The sequence below is a fragment of the Mobula birostris genome, unplaced genomic scaffold, assembly GCF_030028105.1.
Source record: "Mobula birostris isolate sMobBir1 unplaced genomic scaffold, sMobBir1.hap1 scaffold_1392, whole genome shotgun sequence".
Lineage (NCBI taxonomy): Eukaryota > Metazoa > Chordata > Chondrichthyes > Myliobatiformes > Myliobatidae > Mobula > Mobula birostris.
In genome coordinates this window covers 42,330-62,203 of record NW_027274433.1, presented here as the reverse complement: position 1 = coordinate 62,203, position 19,874 = coordinate 42,330, and the positions used below count along the sequence as shown (strand labels likewise).

At 47.6% G+C, this 19,874-nt stretch overlaps 1 protein-coding gene across 2 annotated transcripts in view; it reads right to left on the bottom strand.

The window, feature by feature from the left end:
• Nucleotides 1-605: 605 nt before the first annotated feature.
• The window catches only part of taf6 (TAF6 RNA polymerase II, TATA box binding protein (TBP)-associated factor), a 34,064-nt gene continuing 14,795 nt past the window's right edge, over nt 606-19,874 (bottom strand). For both annotated transcript variants that reach the window (XM_072250056.1, XM_072250055.1), the window contains exons 6-16: nt 19,658-19,777; nt 15,560-15,702; nt 15,381-15,458; nt 12,963-13,064; nt 11,769-11,951; nt 8,909-8,983; nt 6,749-6,874; nt 4,914-5,087; nt 4,440-4,643; nt 2,123-2,323; nt 606-1,346 (exon numbers count right to left, since the gene is read on the bottom strand). In XM_072250056.1, coding sequence (XP_072106157.1) covers nt 1,119-1,346; nt 2,123-2,323; nt 4,440-4,643; nt 4,914-5,087; nt 6,749-6,874; nt 8,909-8,983; nt 11,769-11,951; nt 12,963-13,064; nt 15,381-15,458; nt 15,560-15,702; nt 19,658-19,777 — 1,634 coding nt within the window. In that variant the 3' untranslated portion in view covers nt 606-1,118. The remainder of the gene's footprint in view (nt 1,347-2,122; nt 2,324-4,439; nt 4,644-4,913; nt 5,088-6,748; nt 6,875-8,908; nt 8,984-11,768; nt 11,952-12,962; nt 13,065-15,380; nt 15,459-15,559; nt 15,703-19,657; nt 19,778-19,874) is intronic.

The following is a 19,874-nucleotide window of genomic DNA, read 5'->3' as shown; positions in this document are numbered from 1 at the left end:
TTGTCCTGTCCAAGACCAAAAGAAGCTGCAGAAGATCATGAACATGGCCAAGCACATCACACAAACCAATCTTCCGTCCTTGGACTCACTTTACACCGCACGCTGTCAGAGCAGTGCTGCCAGGATAATCAAGGACACGACCCACCCAGCCAACACACTTTTCGTCCCTCTTTCCTCTGGGAGAAGGCTCAGGAGCTTGAAGACTTGTACGGCCAGATTTGGAAACAGCTCCTTTCCAACTGTGGTAAGACTGCTGAACGGATCCTGACCGGGATCTGGGCCGTACCCTCCAAATATCCGGACCTGCCTCTCACTTTTTTTGCATTACCTTACTTTCCATTTTTCTGTTTTCTATTTATGATTTATAATTTAAATTTTTAATATTTACTATCGATTTGTAATCCGGGTAGCAGGAAGCACAGAATCAAATATCGCTGTGATGATTATATGTTCCTAGTATCAATTGTTTGGCGACAATAAAGTATAAAGTATATCTACTGATGAGCAGGGTGATTGTGGTTAGTAAGTTTGCAGATGACACCACTTGGTGGTGCAGTGCACAGTGGGGGTGGAGTACAAATATCCTGAAATAAAGAGAAAGGGTATGAAACTTTACTTTTATTCTAAAAACGCTGGGATACAGTCGTGTCACTCGAGGAAAGGTGTGTATGCTTTCCTGTCCACCCTGTACCCTGCTACCTCAGTATTTACACGGGTGCTGCGCTACCAGAAGACAGCACTGCCAGCGTTTGGCTGCCACTGACCCGCTCAGCTATCGGATATCCTGGAAACACTTCCAAGACTGTCCCCCCCCACCCCCCACCCTTAGGGGGGGCTGTACATCTTCTGTTCCCTTTATACCCTCACCCCCCCCCCCCAACAATCACACACAAAGCACGCACAGGCAGTCCCCTCCAGTGGCTCTGCCTCTCCAGAGTCTCTCTCGGCTGCCACCAAGCCGTGCCCAGTCCCACTAGCTGGCCGCGTCCCGCCAGCCCTGGTCGCCGAGTACATTTTTGCTGGGTTCGTCCCTCTCTTCACTGCAAACCTCACCCCAGCCTTCTCCTGGAACGGGGTGGGCTGAAGTTGAAAGAGCCAAAAACAAACATGGGGAGGGCTCACTTGGGGGAGTGCTGCTGTAGAGAGTTGCCACTGCTTGGCGTCTTGCTGTCCGACACCGAGGGCAGGGAGACCACGATGTACTTCTGGGTATTGCCCGTCACAGTGCTGCTGGGCGCGGTCTGGGAGGTGGAGACCAGCTTGACAATCGGCTGCACGCTCGGTATGGTGGTGGTGACGGGGGACGTACTGCCACTCCCACAGGATGTCGTCCTCAGCGTAATCACCTGGGTAGGGAAGGCAAGAGGAAGGTTTGAAAACAATCAACTACAACCATTTCCCTCAGTTAGCTGGTTACCAACTTTAGAAAAGAGTGGGCAGTGCACGTGGGCCTGTCTACACCAACAACCCTGAGAATGAGCAGGCTGACAGCTGCTAGTTCCAGAAGAGATACTGCAGATTTTGGAAACAGATGCTTTACGAAATCAGGAAGTCAGGCAAGATTAGGGTAGCATAACGGTTAGTCTAACGCTATTACAGTTCCAGCGACCTGGGTTCAATTCTGCCGCCGTCAGGAGATTTTCTGTTCTGCCCGTGACCATGTGGGAGCTTCAGTTTCTTCCCACAGTCCAAAGGGTTAGTAGGTCACATGGGTGTAACTGGGAATAACTGGACAGGCACGTTGGACTGGTAGGGGTTATGATTGTGGTGCATCTCTCCATAAATAAAGTCAATCTATTGAGGGAAACAAACCGTCAACATCTGGACTGAGACCCTTCAGCAGGGCTCATCAGCAGTCCTACTGAAGGACCTCGGCCTTAATGGCTGACTGTTTATTTCCCTCCATAGATACTGCTGTGTTCCTCCAGCGGTTTGTGTTTGTTGCTTAAATAGGGCTCTCCTGTTTGTCTTGTTTTTGTCAGTTGGTGGGGTGTGGGTCAGCTATTGGAATGGGAAGGCCATTTCTGAGTGGGGTGAGAGAGCATATGGGAGGCGTTTCTCCGCAAGCACCTGATCCCCTCCAGCAGATCCCGACACCTCTCCCCCGGCCTGTTCCACTCACCTGCTGCGTGCTGGAGCTACCGGAGCTCGAAGACATCACAATGTAGTTGGTTGGAGATGGTGACGACTGCGTTGGGGTGGACGGCCGAGTCAGGAGCGTCTGCATCGGCAGCGTGATGGAGCTGGGCACCTTGAAGATACTGGGGGAGGTCGAGGGCTGCGACGACTGCGGGCTCTGGGGGACGGTCAGCAAGGGTCTGGGCTGCAATACACAAACAAGAGGGTTAGTTGCAGTCAGACTCCTGCATCAACATCACTCACACTCAGAGTCTCTCACCCTAGGGAGGGTCAAGACTCTGGGGGCTGGGAGTCACATATATTCAGATGACAGATATCCTTTCCTGAAAGACCAGAACTGGATGATTTCCAGTTTCTCTTGCTGCATCTATTGCAGGAATGTCTCACCAACTGGATTCAACTTTGCCAAGTCTGCATCGTTAGTCCAAGCCCTGGATTAGCAGCTTCCACAGCCATACCTGAGTTACGACTGTCCCTCAGTCGAAAGCCCTGACACATGATTGAGCTCCAGTAAAAGTATTAAAAGTTCAAAAGTCTGACATATCATCTCCCGGAGCAAACACACCTGCCACTGTTGGTGAGTACTGTACACCAGAGGATGTTAACTTGCTATGATTTATTACATTGAATATTAACTTAAATTGATTAAATATAATACAAATGTTGTCTTGTAGTACTACTTTTGTGTCGTACTGGTATGAAAATATGAATAAATTACAGATAAAACATATTTAGGAAGCCCTCTGGAACGCATCCCTATTTTCTCCATTTAACTAATTATTCACATTATGCGATTTCACATTATGTGTCAACTTCGAGGAACGTATCCCTCGCATATAACGAGGATAGGGTGTATTTATTATTGGAACATACACTTAGTGGCCACTTTATTAGGTACACCTGTACATCAACTTGTTAATGCAAATATCTAATTAGCCAATCACACAGCAACTCATTGCATAAAGGCATGCAGACATGGTTAAGAGGTTCAGTTGTTGTTCAAATCGAACATCAGAATGGGGAGGGAATGTGATGCAAGTGACTTTGAATGTGGAATGATTGCTGGTGCCAGATGAGGTGGTTTAAGTATTTCAGAAACTGCTGATCTCCTGGGAGTTTCATACACCAGTCTCTAGAGTTTACAGAGAATGATGTGAAAAACAAAAACAAAAAATAAAATTAAGTGATTGGCAGTTCTGTGGGCAAAAACACCTTGTTAATGAGAGAGGACAGAGGACAATGGTCAGACTGCTTCAAGTTGACAGTAACTCAAATAACTATGCCTTACAACAGAAGAGTATATCTGAAAGCGTAGCACTTTGAACCTTGAAGTGGATGGACTGCAGCAACAGAAGACCATGAAGATACACTCAGTGGCTATTTTATTATGTACAAGAGGTACCTAATAAAGCGGCAGCTGAGTGTATAGCAGTATTTTTATCTATTGGACTGTACTGCTGCCACAAAACAAGTTCCATGAAATGTCAGTGATAATGAACCTGAACCTGTTATGTTGGGAGGTTTGATGGAAGTGAATCAGAGTTGCTTGTGGAACTGACCCAGACTCCTGTGGCCAACTGGAAACACTACAGCTGCACTGCCAGGGCGAGGCCAAATGCAAACTCCAATCGCACTTCATAATCAGGTTGAAGTTGTACAAGACATTGGTGAGGCCTGGTTTGGAGTATTGGTACAGTTTTAGTCACCTACCTACAGGAAACATTGAAATAAGACTGAAAAGAGCACAGAGAAAATTTACAAGTATGTTGCCAGGACTTGACCTGAGTTATGAGGAAGGGTTGAAATGATTAGGACTTTATTCCTTAGAAGATTGAGGGGAGATTTGACAGAGGTATACAAAATTATGAGGAGAATAGATAGAATAAATGCAAGCAGGCTTTTTCCACTGAGGTTGGGTGGGACTATAACTAGACATCATGGGTTAAGGGTAAAAGGTGAAAAGTTTAAGGGGAAACTTCTTCACTTAGAGGGTTGTGAGAGGGTGGAATGAGCTACCAGCACGAGAGCTTGATTTCAATGTTTAAGCGAAGTTTGGATAGGTACACGGATGGGAGGGGTATGAGGGGCTATGGTCCCGGTGTAGGTCAATGGAAGTAGGAAGTTTAAAAGATTTAGGCATGGACTAGGTGGGCCGAAGGGCCTGTTTTGGTGCTGTACATTTCTATGACTCTACGTGACCAAGTAACCCACAAACCTGTACGTCTTTGGAATATGGGAGGATTACTATGGAGTTCAGAATCAAACCCCATCCCCCCTCCTCTCCCGAGTGAGACACTCACCTGCTGCGTGGTGGACGAGCCAGAGGCCGAAGACATCATGATGAACTTGGTAGGGGGCGGTGAAGGCTGGGTGGGGGTCGACGGGCGGGCAGACACTAGGGTCTGCATGGGCAGCGTGATAGAGCTTGGCACCTTGATGATGCTGGGCGAGCGCGATGTCTGTGTCGTCTGTGGAGCTTGCGAGATTGTGAGGGTGGGTCGGGGCTGCAACACAAGGACACAATTAAGGTTCTCCCACCCGAGGCACCGAACACAGTTACAGAGTTTCACTATCATCATGTGCCGTGTTGTAAGATGTCACCGATCATGGTCTTATGATCATGATTGTTCTTGGCAAACCTTTTCTACAGAAGTGGTTTGATGTTGCCGCCTTCTGCACGGGCAGTCAGGACACACACACACACACACAGATCGAAGCATGGCATCATCCCTACCTGCTGCCCCACGGGGCCAGCTGCAGTTGTTTCACCTTACCTGTGTGATGGTCAGCGTGGTCCTGTTCACTTGCTGTGCCTGCATAGCTGCCTGCGCACGAGCCTTCACCACATGAGTGCACAGCATGGGGCCCAGGTACCCGTAGTCCGTCTTGTAAGACTCTTGGTTGTCAGGCGGTGAGCGGACCTTTGCCACAACAGGCGCACAGTGTTTCTGGACAAGGAAACAATTCAGAGGAAGTACAGATGATGTCAGGTTCAGTTGTGACTCTCCTTGACAGAACTGGGAAGGGATCTAGAGCCATCAAACACTCCTCAAATATTAACCCTTTCTTCCTGAGATTATTCTCATAAACCTCCTCTGAACCCTCTCCAATGCAGGCACACCTTTTAGATATGGGACCCGGAACAATTCACAATACTCCAAGTGTGTTCTCTGTCCAATCAGGGTCTTGTAAAACCTTGGCTAACATCACAATTGCCTTCCTCGCCAACCTGCAAATTAACTTTTAAGTAATCGTGCACAAGGACTCCCAAGTCCCTTTGCACCTCCAATTTCTGAATTCACTCCCCATTTAGAAAATTGTCTACAACAAGGGTTCCCAACCTGAGATCCACGGACCCCCTCGGTTTATTCCTTCTATCAAAGTGTCTGACTACGCACTTCCCCACGCTGTATTTCATCTGCTAGTTCTTTGCCCATTCTCCTAATCTCCCCAAGACCTTCTGCAGACTTCCTACTTTCTCAGGAACTACCTGCCTATCTTTGTATCGTCCGCAAACCTGGCTAGAAAGCCACCAATTCTACCATCCAGATCATTGACATACAACACGAAAAGAAGCAGATCCAACACAGACCCCTGTGGAATGCCACTCGTCACCGGCAGCCAACCAGAAGAGGCCCCCTTTCTTCCCACTCTTGGCCTTCTACCAGTCAGCCAATTGTTCCTACTATGCTCATGCTAATATCTTTCCTGTACCATCGTGGGGTTTATCAAAAGCAAAATGTGGGAGACTGGAGAACGGACATGCTGGGAAGCTGGAACTGTCCTTGAAACAACCAAAGGTCTGGATGGGTCAGGAAAGAGCTTGCCATGATGTAGCATTAACTGGGAAGAGTGACAGGGTGGTGGGGGGGGGGGGGGTGAGAGAAGGGGAACTCTCCAACATTGCTGCTGACGTCACCTCTGTGAGTCCACTGGAGGCTGGGAGGCAGCCTGTCTTGGGTTTGGAGGACTGTGTGGTGGGGTGGGGGTGGGGGAGAGAGAGAAAGGAAAGGGGTTTGTTTTACTGTTGTTGCTTGTGCAGTTCTGTTAAACATTGTGGGCATGCAATGTTGGCACCGGACTCTTGTGGGCTGAGGTAGGGAAGAGTGTGAAGGGAGTCACAGTATGAGATAGTGGAGTAGCGGTGTCACAGAAGGAGGGGAAGTAGGGTCACACAGGGAGCAAGGGGGTGAAGTGGGGTCACAGAGGGAGGGAGGGGTGAAGGGAGGTTCACAGAAGGAAGGAGGGATGATGTGACCTCAGGGAGCGAGGGGTTGCAGGGAGGGGCACAGGGGGAGGGTGGGAGGGGTGGTGGGGTCAGAGAGGGAGGGAGGGAGGGAGGAATTGATGGGAGGGGTGGTGAGGTCACACGGGAAGGGAGGGAGTGAAGTGAGGGTCACAGAGAGATGGAGGGGGTGAAGGGTGGGGTCACAGAAGGGGGAAGGGAGGGGGTGAAGTGTGCATAGCAGGGAGTGTGGATGTGATTACAGAGATGGCCGGTGGGGGTGGGGGGGGGGAGTGGAGCAGAATTTCGGTGACGAGAATGCAGAGTCCTATGACTTTCTGCTAACTGTGGCTTCGCGGGCTTGGATGACCCGGGCTCACTCACCAGCAGTAGACTCTGGACGTGGTCAGCCCCTATCCTGTCGATGTTACTGACGACAGGTCCGTCTAGCACCACGCGAATGCGCTCACCTTCGACGGGCAGCCTCTGGATGATCAGCGTCTTGATAACCTGTGTGAGCAGACACTTGGTTAATTGGAGAGCAGAGGACTGGACCGAGGAGAGGTGGCTGCAGCAAAACACACTCGCCCAAGCGACTCCTCCCAAACACCACATCCCTCCCACCGGGAAGGGCGGGGCAGCAAGGGAACTGCAGGATCCCCTCCAGGGTCAGAGACCGTCCAGACTGGGAACTATCTCACCGCTCTTTCACCATCATCGAGTCCAAATCCTGGAACTCCCGAGGGCAGCATGGTGGGAGAGCCTTCACCAGAAGGGATGCAGCACCTCAAGGTGTCTCACCTCCTCCTTTAAGGGGCAGTTATGGGTGGGCAATAAATCTGGTGTTGACAGTGAGGGCCAAAGCCCACGTTAAAATATTGGGGAACAAAACTGGTTCTTGGGTCACTCTCCAAATAAACATTATTTCATAATAAAGATATATATTTACAAGATTAAACCTTCAATGGCTTTTCATTCTTTATATTAGTTAATGCCTTCAGTACTGGTCTATTACATTCCTACATATCACTAGTGCTGCCCTAGAGTGATACTTCTCTACAGTAACTGAGGGGTTTCCTCACCCGACCTGGACCCTCCCTCTTCAGAAGCAGAAGAACTCTACACAGTGTTCCTTCCTCACCGAGCCCTTGCGGTACCTGCACCAAGCTTCAGTGCGTCCCTCAGCAGATACTCCCTGCATTCCTCCACAGATATCTCAGTGTGATCAATGACTTTCAAGCAGGTGAAAGGGCATCATTTTCCTGATAATCTCAACAAAGCTGAGACGGGAAACTAAAGAATTTGCAGAGTAAAGAGTCTCTAGGGGTGGCACAGTAACGTGATGCTACTACAGTGCGAATGACACAGGTTCAGTTCCCACAGCCATCTGTAAGATGTTCGTATGGCGTGGGTTTCCTCCGGGTGCTCCAGTTCCTCCCACATCCCAAAGATGAACAGGTTAGAGGTCATATGGGAGGCATGGGCATGGGCTCCTTAAACTGAAAGGGTCCGTTACCGCATTTATCTCTAAATAGATAAACCAAAGGTAATTAAAAAACAATTGGGAGGTGAGGGCGGAGCTAAAGGTGGTGCTTGAGTGCAACTTCTTCTGGCCCATCAGCGAAAGTTTAAATTCTTCTTCTAATGTCGCTATTTTCCTTTCTCAAGGTGTCTGGGGTCCTGTCGGAGTCTGTGACGTACAGTTGCACTCAAACTGTGCTTCTGCACAGTGGTGCATTCCTGTTCTTGGAGCTTGCTGATGGCTGAGCTGTCAATAACTCCAGGAGCGGCCTAATGATGAGCGCCTTTGGGGTGCAGCCCTGTGCACCTGACTTCTCGCCAGTGTCATGAACTGAAGCAAAGCGGGGAGCTGGAATATCGAGACAGCGAGTGCGACTGTTGGAGGCCCCTGCACGCGGGCGAATGCTCTCTCTCTTGATAGTGAGTGAGAGTTTGCTGCCAATTGTCAAGAAAACTTGAAATAAAAGCAGCACTACAGACTAACATCAAAACAGCGACTGTTTAGTCTCCCCAGACATTGTAGAAGGAGCACGTTAGTGAGAGAGAGAGCCTGAGGACTGTCCAACTGTTGGGATGAACAGTAGTTTTGATGGACCGAAGACTATGGTCTCTCTATGGAGCTTTGCTGTTGCTCGCATGGTGGGCGATGGATATGTTGATGCTTTTTGCTACAATAAGTGGGGGGGGGGGGAGGGTTGATGTCGCTTATGCATGGGAGTGGGCAGGGGGCTTTGGGTTCTTATGTTTTGTTCTGTAATTTATTCTTTGGGGTTTTTCTTCTGTTTCAAGGAAGTCTGCGCAGAGTAAGAATTTCAGGTTGTATACTGTATATGTTCTCTGATATTAAATGGAACCATGGAATCACTGAATTGTCATGTAGAGTGTGCGCCTTTGTGTGAGCAACCCAATGAACTATTTTTGGAGACGTTTCAATGTTTTAGAACAGGCAAGACCTGGGTGTTGTTGTACTCTCCAGGGTCTGAGCCAACTTTATTTCTGGCAGGGTTTTAAGAGAACACTTACATCATGGCCGAGCTCAGCCAGTCCAGCAATGCAGCCATACCGAGTTGTCCAAGCAGTTTTATCGTCCAGCCAGCTCTGAAATGAGACAGAAAAGGCCAGGTTACAGAGAGAAAGCTGAACCACCAGGCTCAAAGACTGCACTGATCAGAGTGAAGGAGTTTACACATGATAGAGCAATGAAGGATCCAAGTGCTCATGTCTGCACCAACAGCTCTTTCTTATTTATACACAGGATCGCAAGAAGCTGCAGAGAATTATAAACTCGGCCACCTCTAACATGGGCACAAGACCTCCACACCATCAAGGACACCTTCAAGGGGAAGTGGCTCAAGAAGTCGACATCCATCACTAAGGATCCTCACCACCCGGGCCATGCACCCCTCTCATTCCTGCCACTGGGGAGAAGACCCACACTCAATGATTCTGGAACAGCTTCTTCCCCCCCACCATCAGATTTCTGAACAGTCCACGAACCCAAGAACACTACCTCATTATTCCTCTATTAGTACACAATTTATTTGTGTAATTTGTAGTAACTTTAATTTGTTGCACTTCACTGCTGCCACAAAATAAGACATTTCATATCGTAAGTCAGTAAGAATAAATCTTTGATTCTTGTGTAAAAATATCAGCAGGCAAGTGCAACAGGTTTGAAGAGTGAGTGTGTGTCTGCATGCAGGTCAATGTGAGCATGAGAGGAGTTTGCACATTCTCCCTGTGAGCACTTCTCCACCCACCAGTGCTCCAGTTTCATCCTACAGCCATACGACATGTGAATAGATTGACTGATTTCTGCGTCTTTCCTGTGCTAGGAGCTGACAAGGACCTGACGGACCAAATGGCCTCCTCCTGTGCCACACTAGCTACATTCAGCTTTAACCCTTGATCACTCACGCTGGGAAGTGTCGAGTGCTACAAGGCCATAAGACGTAGAAGCACAATTAGGCCATTCTGCCCATTGACTCTGCGCCACAATTTACGGTGGGGTAGTGGTTAGCACAAAGCATGACAGTACCAGCCCCCTGGGTTCATTTCCCACCGCTGCCTATAAAGAGTTTGTATATGGATTACCTCTGGGTTCTCCGGTTCTGTCTCACAGTCCAGACGTACCGGTTGGTAGTTGGTTGGTCCTATGATTAGGCTAGGATTATATTAGGGGAGTCGCTGGGCTGTGTGGCTCAAAGGGCCTATTCTGTGCTGCATCTCAATCAATCAATCGATCGATAAATGGCAGTTCAATCATCAGTTAGCATCTACAGTAGGCACTTTGTTCACACTGCAGTACATTGGACTTTTATGTTTTCTGTTCCACTTGTGAATGATCTTTATAAGATCATAAGACAAAGGAGCAGAAATAGGACATTTGGCCCTTCAAGTGTGCTCAGCCAAATGATCATGACTGATTCATTTTCCCTCTCAACCCATTTCCCCTGCCTTCTCCTTGAGAGCTTCAATGCCCTTGTTAATCGAGTTATGGATAGCAGGGTAGCATAGTGATTAGTGTAACACTAGTGCCAGCAGCCGCTGTGTGTAAGCAGCTTGTATACGCTCCTCGTGACTGCACGTGCTTCTTCTCACTTTGGTTGGTTTAATTGGTCACATGGATGTATTTGGTTGGCGTGGGCTTGTTGGACCTGAAGGGATCACGGTCTTATCCATGACCAAGGCTGTTCCTGGCCAATTTGTTCACAGAAGTGGTTTGCCATTGTATTCTTCTGGGTGGTGCCTCTACCAGACGGGTGACCCCAGCCATTATCAATACTCTTCAGAGGCTGTCTGCCTGGTATCGGTGGTCGCATACCCAGGACTTGGGATCTGCACCGGCTGCTCATTCGACCATCCACCACCTGATCCCATCGTTACTTGACCCTGATTGTGGTGGGGTAGGGGCTAAGCAGGTGCTACACCTTGCCCAAGGTGACCTGCAGGCTAGCAGAGGGAAGGAGCGCCTTACACCTCCTTTGGTAGAGACCTACCTCCACCCTGCTTGTGCACATCAATAAACTCCACTTTGTCTTGAACAAAAGTCAGAGTTTTAGTCAGGGGAGATCCCATTTGTCCAACTTGGCTGTAACTGAGGAGGATCATTAGGGTGATGATAGACAGGTCATGAGGGGAGAATTATGGAGGTGATACCCTATCCCCACTGCCACCTCCTGTCCAGGGGTTTCAGTACCAAGCTGTCAAAGTGGTCATAGTATTGCTAAACTACATGAAATGCTGTCACAGGAAAGCAGCATCCATCATCAGGGATCCCTACCACTCTGGTCTTGCTGCTGCCATCAGGAAGGTACAAGAGCTTCAAGACACACAGCGTCAGGTTTAGGAACAGTTAGTACCTCTCAACCATCAGGCTCTTGAACAAAGGAGGATAACTTCACTTGCCCCATCACTGACATGTTCCCACAACCAATAGATTCAGCTTCAAGGACTCTTCGTCTCATGACCGGGATATTTATTATTATTGTTTCTTCTTTTGGCATTTTCCCAGTTTGCTGTCTTCTGCACTCCGGTTGAATGCCCTAGTTTGGTGGCTGTTCAAAGATTCTATTATGGTTACTATTGTATAGATTGTTAAAGATGCCCAGAAGAAAATGAATCTCAGAGTCGTACATGGTGACGTCAATGTGCTTTGATAATAAAATTTACTTTGAACTTTGTAGTGATTAGGGTTTTGCTGGCTGGTTCAAGAACAGAACAGATGAAGGGAACCGAGGATCTGGATCAGAGGCAGAGCAGGAAGGTGCCCATCGATCTCTCTCTCTCTGTTACAGATGGATTGAGAGGCCCGTGACAAAGAACTCTATTTTGCATTTTAGACTCTGTACACTGAAAGAAAAGTACAAGGCATAACCCTTACCTTGGTGAAGGTTTTGGTGATGCGGGACTGGATGTTGTTAGTGGTGGTGCTGAAGTTCTTGCAGATCTGCGCCATGAGACGGGCGGCAAAATCCCTCAGCGCCCAGTGGTTGTCCACATCTGGCCGGAGGCACAGCTGCCGGCTCACGATGCACGTAACCACTGCTGGGATCAGCTCATGCAGCTGGAGTGAGGGAGGGAGGGAGCAGGTAGGTGGACAAAGATGGAAGAGAATGCAGAGGTCACAAGAGGTTGCAGAGAGTTATGGACTCAAAGACAAGTCAATCATAGGTACAACCTCTCCATCACCGGAGTCGCCTTCAGGAGGCAGTGCCTCAAGGCGGCGGCAGCCATCATTAAAGACTCTCACCACCCAAGACATGTCCTTTTCTCATTGCTACCATCAGGCACAGGAGCCTGAAGACCCACACTCAACAATCCAGGATCAGCTTCTTCCCCTCTGCCATCAGTCCCTGAACCTATGCACACTACCTCATTATCCCATTTTTCCTCCACCATTTTTTTGTTGTATTTGATAGATTTTTATGTCTTGCACTGCCATAAAACAACAAATTTCACATAATTACGTAATAAATATGGACTGTGTAGGAGAGACGGGTTGGATTGATTATGGAGCATCTTCATACAGGTCAACACAAGATGATTTCTTGGAGGTTTCTCTTGCGTCTGCACGACCCTGGGCTAGGCCTCAAGCAGCAGGCTTGCAGTCCAGGAGAGGTGTAGCATGGTGTCCGTGCTTGCTTGAGGGCTGGCCTCTACAGTCAGTGCTGCCTTCCAGTGTTCCATCAGTGGAAAGACAGGCTGGATTGCCCGGGAACTGTACCATCAACTTGTGGGAATGTTGTTCAGGGTCTCTGACTATAGATGAGTTTTCTTATGTGACTACTTCATTTTCCTCGTGATTTTTTTTTCTTTCTATTTGAATGTGCTGTGTATGTTTTGCACCTTGGCCATAGAAAAATGCTGACTCATTCAGCTGTATGGTTGTTTGATAATTAAACTTCATTTGATTTGATTTTGATCATTCTATGCTGATAATGAATATGATTCTGCCCTCTAGTTTTGGAAATCTTCATCATGGGAGAGAGATTCCAACTACCTACACTATCTACCCTCATCAGTTGGTACACCTTTATCAGGTCCGTCAGCCCCCTCTGCTCCAGGTGACACTCACATATTTCTCCAGGTAGAGTGTAGGATTGTCCATGAGAGCTTTCACCATCCGCATCAGGTAGATCAGGAGTGCCAGGTTATTCTGCACCACGTTCACTCGTACCTGGGGGACACAGAGAGCATGGAAAGTCAGAAAGACTCCAAGTGGCATTAAGGAGAAATGAAACCACCCTTTACACAGAACATCGGAGTCCACCGTGTCTAAAATCACTGTTTTTTTATCAGTATTGTGAGTCAACAACTGAACAGCATAGGCTTAAGGTAAAGAGGAAAAGGCTCTAGGCTCCCCTTGCAAGCTCTCAGCATTTGCCTCGCCATTCCGGTCAGAACCCTATGAATTAATATATCGCAAGTGAAGATGAAGGCCATTCAGTCATCCACTGTGTGCTTGTATTTATACTGACCCCAGTTTTCTGCTATCCCCATCTCCAATAATTCATTCCCTCCCCATGGGTGGTACAGTTAGTACAGCTGTTACCCCACAGGACCTAGGTTCGATCCCAGTTTAAGGCATCGTCTGTGTGGAGCTTACATGTGATCGTGTGGATTTTCACCAGGTGTTCGTGTTTCCTCCCACATTCCAATGACATGGGGACAGCACAGTAGCATAGTGGTTAGCACAATACTACTACACCGTCCGCCATCAACCATTGGGGTGCATTTCCCACCGCTGCCTGCAAGGAGTTTGTACGTTCTCCCCATGAGCACATGGGTTTCCTCCCACAGTCCAAAGCGTACGGGTGAGATGTGGGCATGTATGTTGGTGCTGGAAGTGTGGCGATACTAGCAGGGCTGCCCAGCACAATCCTCGCTGATCTGATGCAAACAACACCGTATCTTTCAATGTACATGTGACAACTAATGCTAATCTTCATGAGGGGTCAATAGGTTAATTGGTCCCCAGTCATGGACAGAGATAGGGGGAGCACTGGTGGGCATGTGAGAATGGGTTGCAGAGAAACAAGATGTTCGTCTGATTTGCCTACATTTGTTCCAGCTTCACTGTGCTTCACCAACACAATCTGATGATTTGCTGGCAGCAAACAAAACAAAAACTATAAATTACTGTATTAAACAAACTTTTTCTCAGAACTGATCACAGTAATCAACAGCCTGTAATTTCCCTTTTGGAGCAGACCTTTTCACCCAACTGTACGACCTGGCATTTTTACAGTGTGAACTTGAAAGTGCAGGACGGTTGAAGTGTGGTAGGCTTCCAGCCTGAGAGTGGGTAACGAGCTAACTTTTGGCTGCTGGAGTGGAGTTGAGGCGATTCAAAACGGCAGAGGTGAGAACAGGGAATAAGCCGATGTTTGGTCATTGATGGAGCAGACTTGGGGGTAAAGTCAAGTAGAGATGGTGGGACACTGGCTCGGATCCAGGTCCGAGAGTGAGGAACAACCCGAGGTTTGCCGATTCAAGTGCCGGGTGAGATTGAAAAGATCAGGGTGTTGGGGTGGGAGGCAAGGGATGGGCTCACTGCTCCATGAGGTTTACTCATCTCTGCACAGAACTGAGGCTGTGGCCTGCAACTAATGGGCTCCCGGATTGACTGCAGTGATGACTGCCTTCGCGGCTGAAGTCTCACTTTCGTGAACTCAGTTCTGAATGCTATTCGCTTACTTTGTTTGCACGATTTGATTTTTTTTCTGCACATTGGACGTTCGACGGTCCTTTTTTTCAATAAAATGGACTGTACTGGGTTTCTTTGTTTTGTGGCTGCCTGTAAGGAGCCGAATCTCAAGGCTGGATATCATATAGAAACTATGACAATAAATGTACTTTGAACTTTGATTTGGCCCATATCCCTCTCAGCCCAACAATGTGCAGATCGTTGGGTTAATGGTCCCTGGTGGGTCAGCGAGGAGTGGAAACTGGGGAGGGCCGATGGGGACGTGGAGAGAATAAAACAGGATCAGTTGATGGGTCAGCACAGACTCAGTGGGCCAAAGGGCCTGTTCTCTCTATGCATTCACCTTACTTAAGGGCAGCACGGTAGCGTAGTGGTTAGCACAACACTTTACAGTACCAGCGACCCATGTTCAATTCCTGCCGCTGCCTGTCAGGAGTTTGTAAGTTCACCCCGTGACTACGTGGGTTTCCTCCAGGAGCTCCAGTTTCCTCCCACAGTCCAAAGACAAATCGGTTGGTAGATTAATTGGTCATTGTAAACTGTGCCGTGATTAGGCTAGGGTTAGATTGGGGGATTACAGGGCAGCGCGTTGAATCTCAACAAATAAATCCCATGGGAAAGCTCCGCCACTCAAAGGGGAGGAAGTTTCATCCTGAATTTTGTTTTTGTTGCCATCTTACCCACTCTAGGTCGAGTTTAGGAGTCATCCATCAATACCACACCTGCCAAATCAAACCACTTTTAACCTTAAGAGACATCAATTAGGGGCAATACGAGGAGCCTCACCCCTTCCGAGATGAAGGTGCTGAACCTGGGCAACATTTGGTACAAGCCAGGGTCCGTGGCTATGCTCTGCAGGGCCTCCTGCGGGAAAGAACGAAGGAAGCAGTCACCCCTCGAAGGAAGAAAACGGCGAATTTTGCATAAGGCCCAAAGGGTCTTTGTTTCCAAACACAAGATCTTACTGCTCTCTTGGCCTCACAAGACCCGACACACGCCTCGGTGATCTCCTTGTAATATAGCTGCTGCTCCACCGACAACTCGTGCGTGGTCCGCGGCTTCAGTTTCATCAAACCACCGTCCAGCAAAGATTTCTTCTTGTCTTTACCTGCAGAGGAGAGATAAGCCATCGCCCTTCAGATGAGGAATTTTATCCATCCTACTGTTGTCTGTAAGGAGTTTGTACGTTCTCCCCATGACTGTGTGGATTTCCTCTGGTGTTCCGGTGTTCTCTGGTGCTCCGGTGTTCTCCCACATTTCAAGGCACAAGGTAAGTTGTGGACAAGTATGTCAGCGCCGGAAGCATGGCAACACTTGCAGGCTGCCCTGAGCACATCCTCGGACTGCTTTAGTCACTGACTCAAACAACGCATTTCACTGTATGTTTCAATGTACATCTGAGAAATAATGTTCATCTTTAAATCTTAAAAATTATCTTTACCCTACTGTGACACTGAAAACGTCTGCACAAGTTAATTGCGTCGTAAAGAAAGCATATGAAACGATTGCCTTTATTATTCAAGGCATTGATCCAAGACTCCGAAAGTTATGTTGCAGCTTTTTAAAACTCTAATCTCAAGAAAGTCTGCCAATGCAGGCAATCCAAAGCCACACAGACAAAATGCTGGAGGAACTCAACAGGTCATGCAGCATCTACGGAAATGAATAAACAGTCAATGCTTCAGGACAAGAAGGGTCTGTCTCAGTGCTTGACGTACTGACTTCCTCCAGCATTCTGCCTGTGTGACTTTAAAAAAAATTCTAGCTAGGCCTTATCTGGAGTATTGCACACAGTTCTGGTTGCCTCACTACAGGAAGCATGTGAAGACTTTGGAGAGGGCGCAGAAGTAGTTTACCAGGACACTGCCTGGATTTCAGAGAATAAGCTATGAGGAGAGGTTGGACAAACTTGGGTTTTATACTCCGGAGCGGTTCAAAGTAAAAGTATATATATTTCACCACATACAAATCTGAGATTCAGTTTCTTGTGGGCAATCACAATAATACAGGAAAGGCCTGATTAACATTTATAAGATCGCGAGAGGCACCCAGAGTAGACAGCCAGCATCTTTTTCCTAGGGTTGACATACCTAATGCTAGCAGGTGAGAAAAGGCAAATTCAGAGGAGATGGGTGGGACAAGGTGCAGTGCGTTCCAAGCACCCACCACTCACTGTGCTTCACATATCTCCTTTAAACATTCCCTCTCTTAACTTAAAGCTATGTCCTCTTACTTACTGCCTGTTATGCTGCTGGTGTTTAGGGCAGCAACGAAGGATCTCTGTCTCTTGGCAGCGTTCAGGGCTTCCTTCATCGTGTCAGTAGCTTCCTCTCAGTTTTCACTACTGTCACTCAGGCAAGTCCCGGGTGGAGGCTCAGGAATATCATTGTACTCAGATCTAGAAGGATTCTTCATTGCTATTTCAGTAACAATTTTCTTTTAGCAGTCAGGGTTGTTAGCCCTGAACTGAACCCCCGAACCTGGAGGACTGGTGGACCACTCCTAGTCTGACCTCTACCCTTTGACCTTTTTGGCATGGGTGACCCTACCAAGAGCCAAAGCATAAAGCCTGACTCCAGCCAACATTACTCTCTGGGTCAATGAGGCACGCAAGCCTCCAAACAAGGTTGTGGTCCCCTTGGAGGTATACCTTCTAGCATCTTACATTTCCACCCTGGGAAAATGACTCTGACCACCTAATCTATTTGTGCCTCTCATATTTTATAAACTTCCATCGGGTCTCCCCCTCAGCCTCAAGTGCTCCAGAAAAAATAACTCAGATTTGTCCAATGTCTCAGGAAGTGGTTGAGGTGGGTGCAGTAATATAATTTAAGCGACTCTTTGGTGAGTACATGGAGGGCTGAGGCCCTGAGAGGCTTTCGAGTGAAAGGGACTGGTTGGGCTGGAGAGCCTGTATCCATGCTGTACTGCCCAGCAGGAGAGAAGAATTTGTTACCTTGCGCACCAGGAACAATGCACTGTTGACATGCTGGCGCCAGGCCGAGGTCGTGCAGTGCTGATAGAAAGTTTTCATGTTTTATTATTTTACAACACTGAATCACAAAGGATTTAATTTGGCTTTTTTTGACACTATCAATAGAAAAAGACGCTTTTCATGTCAAAGTGAAAACAAATCTCCACAAAGTGTTCTAAATTAATTACAAATATAAAACACAAAACAATTGATTGCTTAAGTATTCACCCCTTTCAAGTCAATATTAAGGAGATGCATCTTTGTCAGCAATTACAGCCTTGAGTCTGTGTGGACAGGTCTCTATCAGCTTTGCACATCTGGACACTGCAATTTCCCCCTTCCTCTTTACAAAATTGCTCAAGCTCTGCCAGGTTGTATGGGGATTGTGAGTGAACAGCCTTTTTCACATCCAGCCACAAATTCTCAATTAGATTGAGGTCTGGACTCTGACTTGGCCACCCCAAAGACCTCAACTTTGTTTTGAAGCCATACCTGTGTAGCTTTGGCTTTATGCTTGGGGTCATTGTCTTGGTGGAAAACAAATCTTCTCTCAAGTCCCAGTTCTCTTGCAGACAGCATCAGGTTTTTCTCCAGGATTTCCCTGCATTCATTTTACCCTCAACATTCACAAGCCTTCTAGGGCCTGCCACAGTAAAGCATCCCCACAGCATAATGCAACCACCACCATGCTTCATGGTAGGGATGATGTGTTTTTGATGATGCGCAGTGTTTGGCTTACACCAAGCATAGTGTTTAGTCTGATGGCCAAAAAGCTCAATTTTGGTTTCATCAGACCATGGAGCCTTCTTCCAGCTGACTTCAGTCTCCCATGTACCTTCTGACAAACTCTACCTCAGATTTCATATGAATTTTTTCAACAGTGGCTTTCTCTTTGCCACTCTCCCATAAAGCTGCAACTGGTGAACCACCCGGGCAACTGTTGTTATATGCGCAGTCTCTCCCATCTCAGCCACTGAAGCTTGTAACTCCTCCAGAGTTGTCACAGGTCTCTTGTTGCCCTCACTCACTAGTCCCCTTCTTGCACAGCCACTCAATTTTTGAGGATGGCCTGCTCTAGGCAGATTTACAGCTATGCCACATTCTTTCCATTTCTTGGTGATTGACTTAACTGTACTCCAAGGGATATTCAGTGACTTGGAAATTTTCTTGTATCCATCTCCTGACTTGTGCTTTTCAATAATGTTTTCGCAGAGTTACTTGGAGTGTTCTGTCTTCATGATGTAGTTTTTGCCAGGATACTGACTCACCAGTAGTTGAACCTTCCAGATACAGGTGTATTTTTACTATAACCAATTGAAACACCTTGAGTGCACATAGTGATTTCCATTTAACTAATAGTACGACTTCTAAAACCAATTGGCTGCACCAGTCATGATTTGGTATGTCACATAAAAGAGGGTGAATACTTATGCAATCAATTGTTTTGAGTTTTATATTTGTAATTAACTTAGATCACTTCGTAGAAATTTGTTTTCACTTTAACACAAAAGAGTATTTTTCTGTTGATCAGTGTCAAAAAAGCCAAATTAAATCCACCGTGATCCAATGTTGTAAAACAGTACAACACGAAAACTTCCAGGGGGTGGGGAGGGGGGTGGTGAATACTTTTCATAGGCACTGTATGTTTCGTTTTGTGTGGGGTTCATCCCTCCACAAGGTCCAAGTCCCACACCATAGAAATCTGTCCAAATGCATTACGGCTTGATGCAGCAACCACTCCACACATGACTGCGAGACACTGCCAGGGAGATGTGGTGTTGGGATAAGTACAAACGTGTAGAAGAACAGAGGGACCAGGTTGAAAAATCCCCGTGTTTGGGGAGATGGGATATGCAGATAAATGGAGGGACCAGGGAGAATAAAGCTTTGCTTCTCCAGGACTAACTTCATTTGCTTTGAGGTTATTACTTATTTTTCCACTAACAGCTCACAGTCACCCTTTGAAAACTTAGAATCGCGTCCGCTGCCCCAGGGCCAGGAATTGTGTTCACTGTCCTTGTGTCGGGTCCAGTGCACTGAAATAACGACTGCCCATCGACCTGGAGAGCCCAGACAGTGGCACACTGACCTTTGCCATCGGCGGCCGTGGTCCCTTGACCTTTGCCTTTGGCTTGACCTTCCTCCTCCTGACCTGGTTTGATGACCTTCAGTGGTTCAGTGGACTCAACCTTCTGCTGCTCTTTAGGAGCTGGAGAGGGGGAGAGGGAGAGGGTGGGAGATTGGGGTGGAAGGGGCAAGAGGGAAATTAGTGGAAGAAGGAGAGAGATGAGGGAGGGTATGGGAAG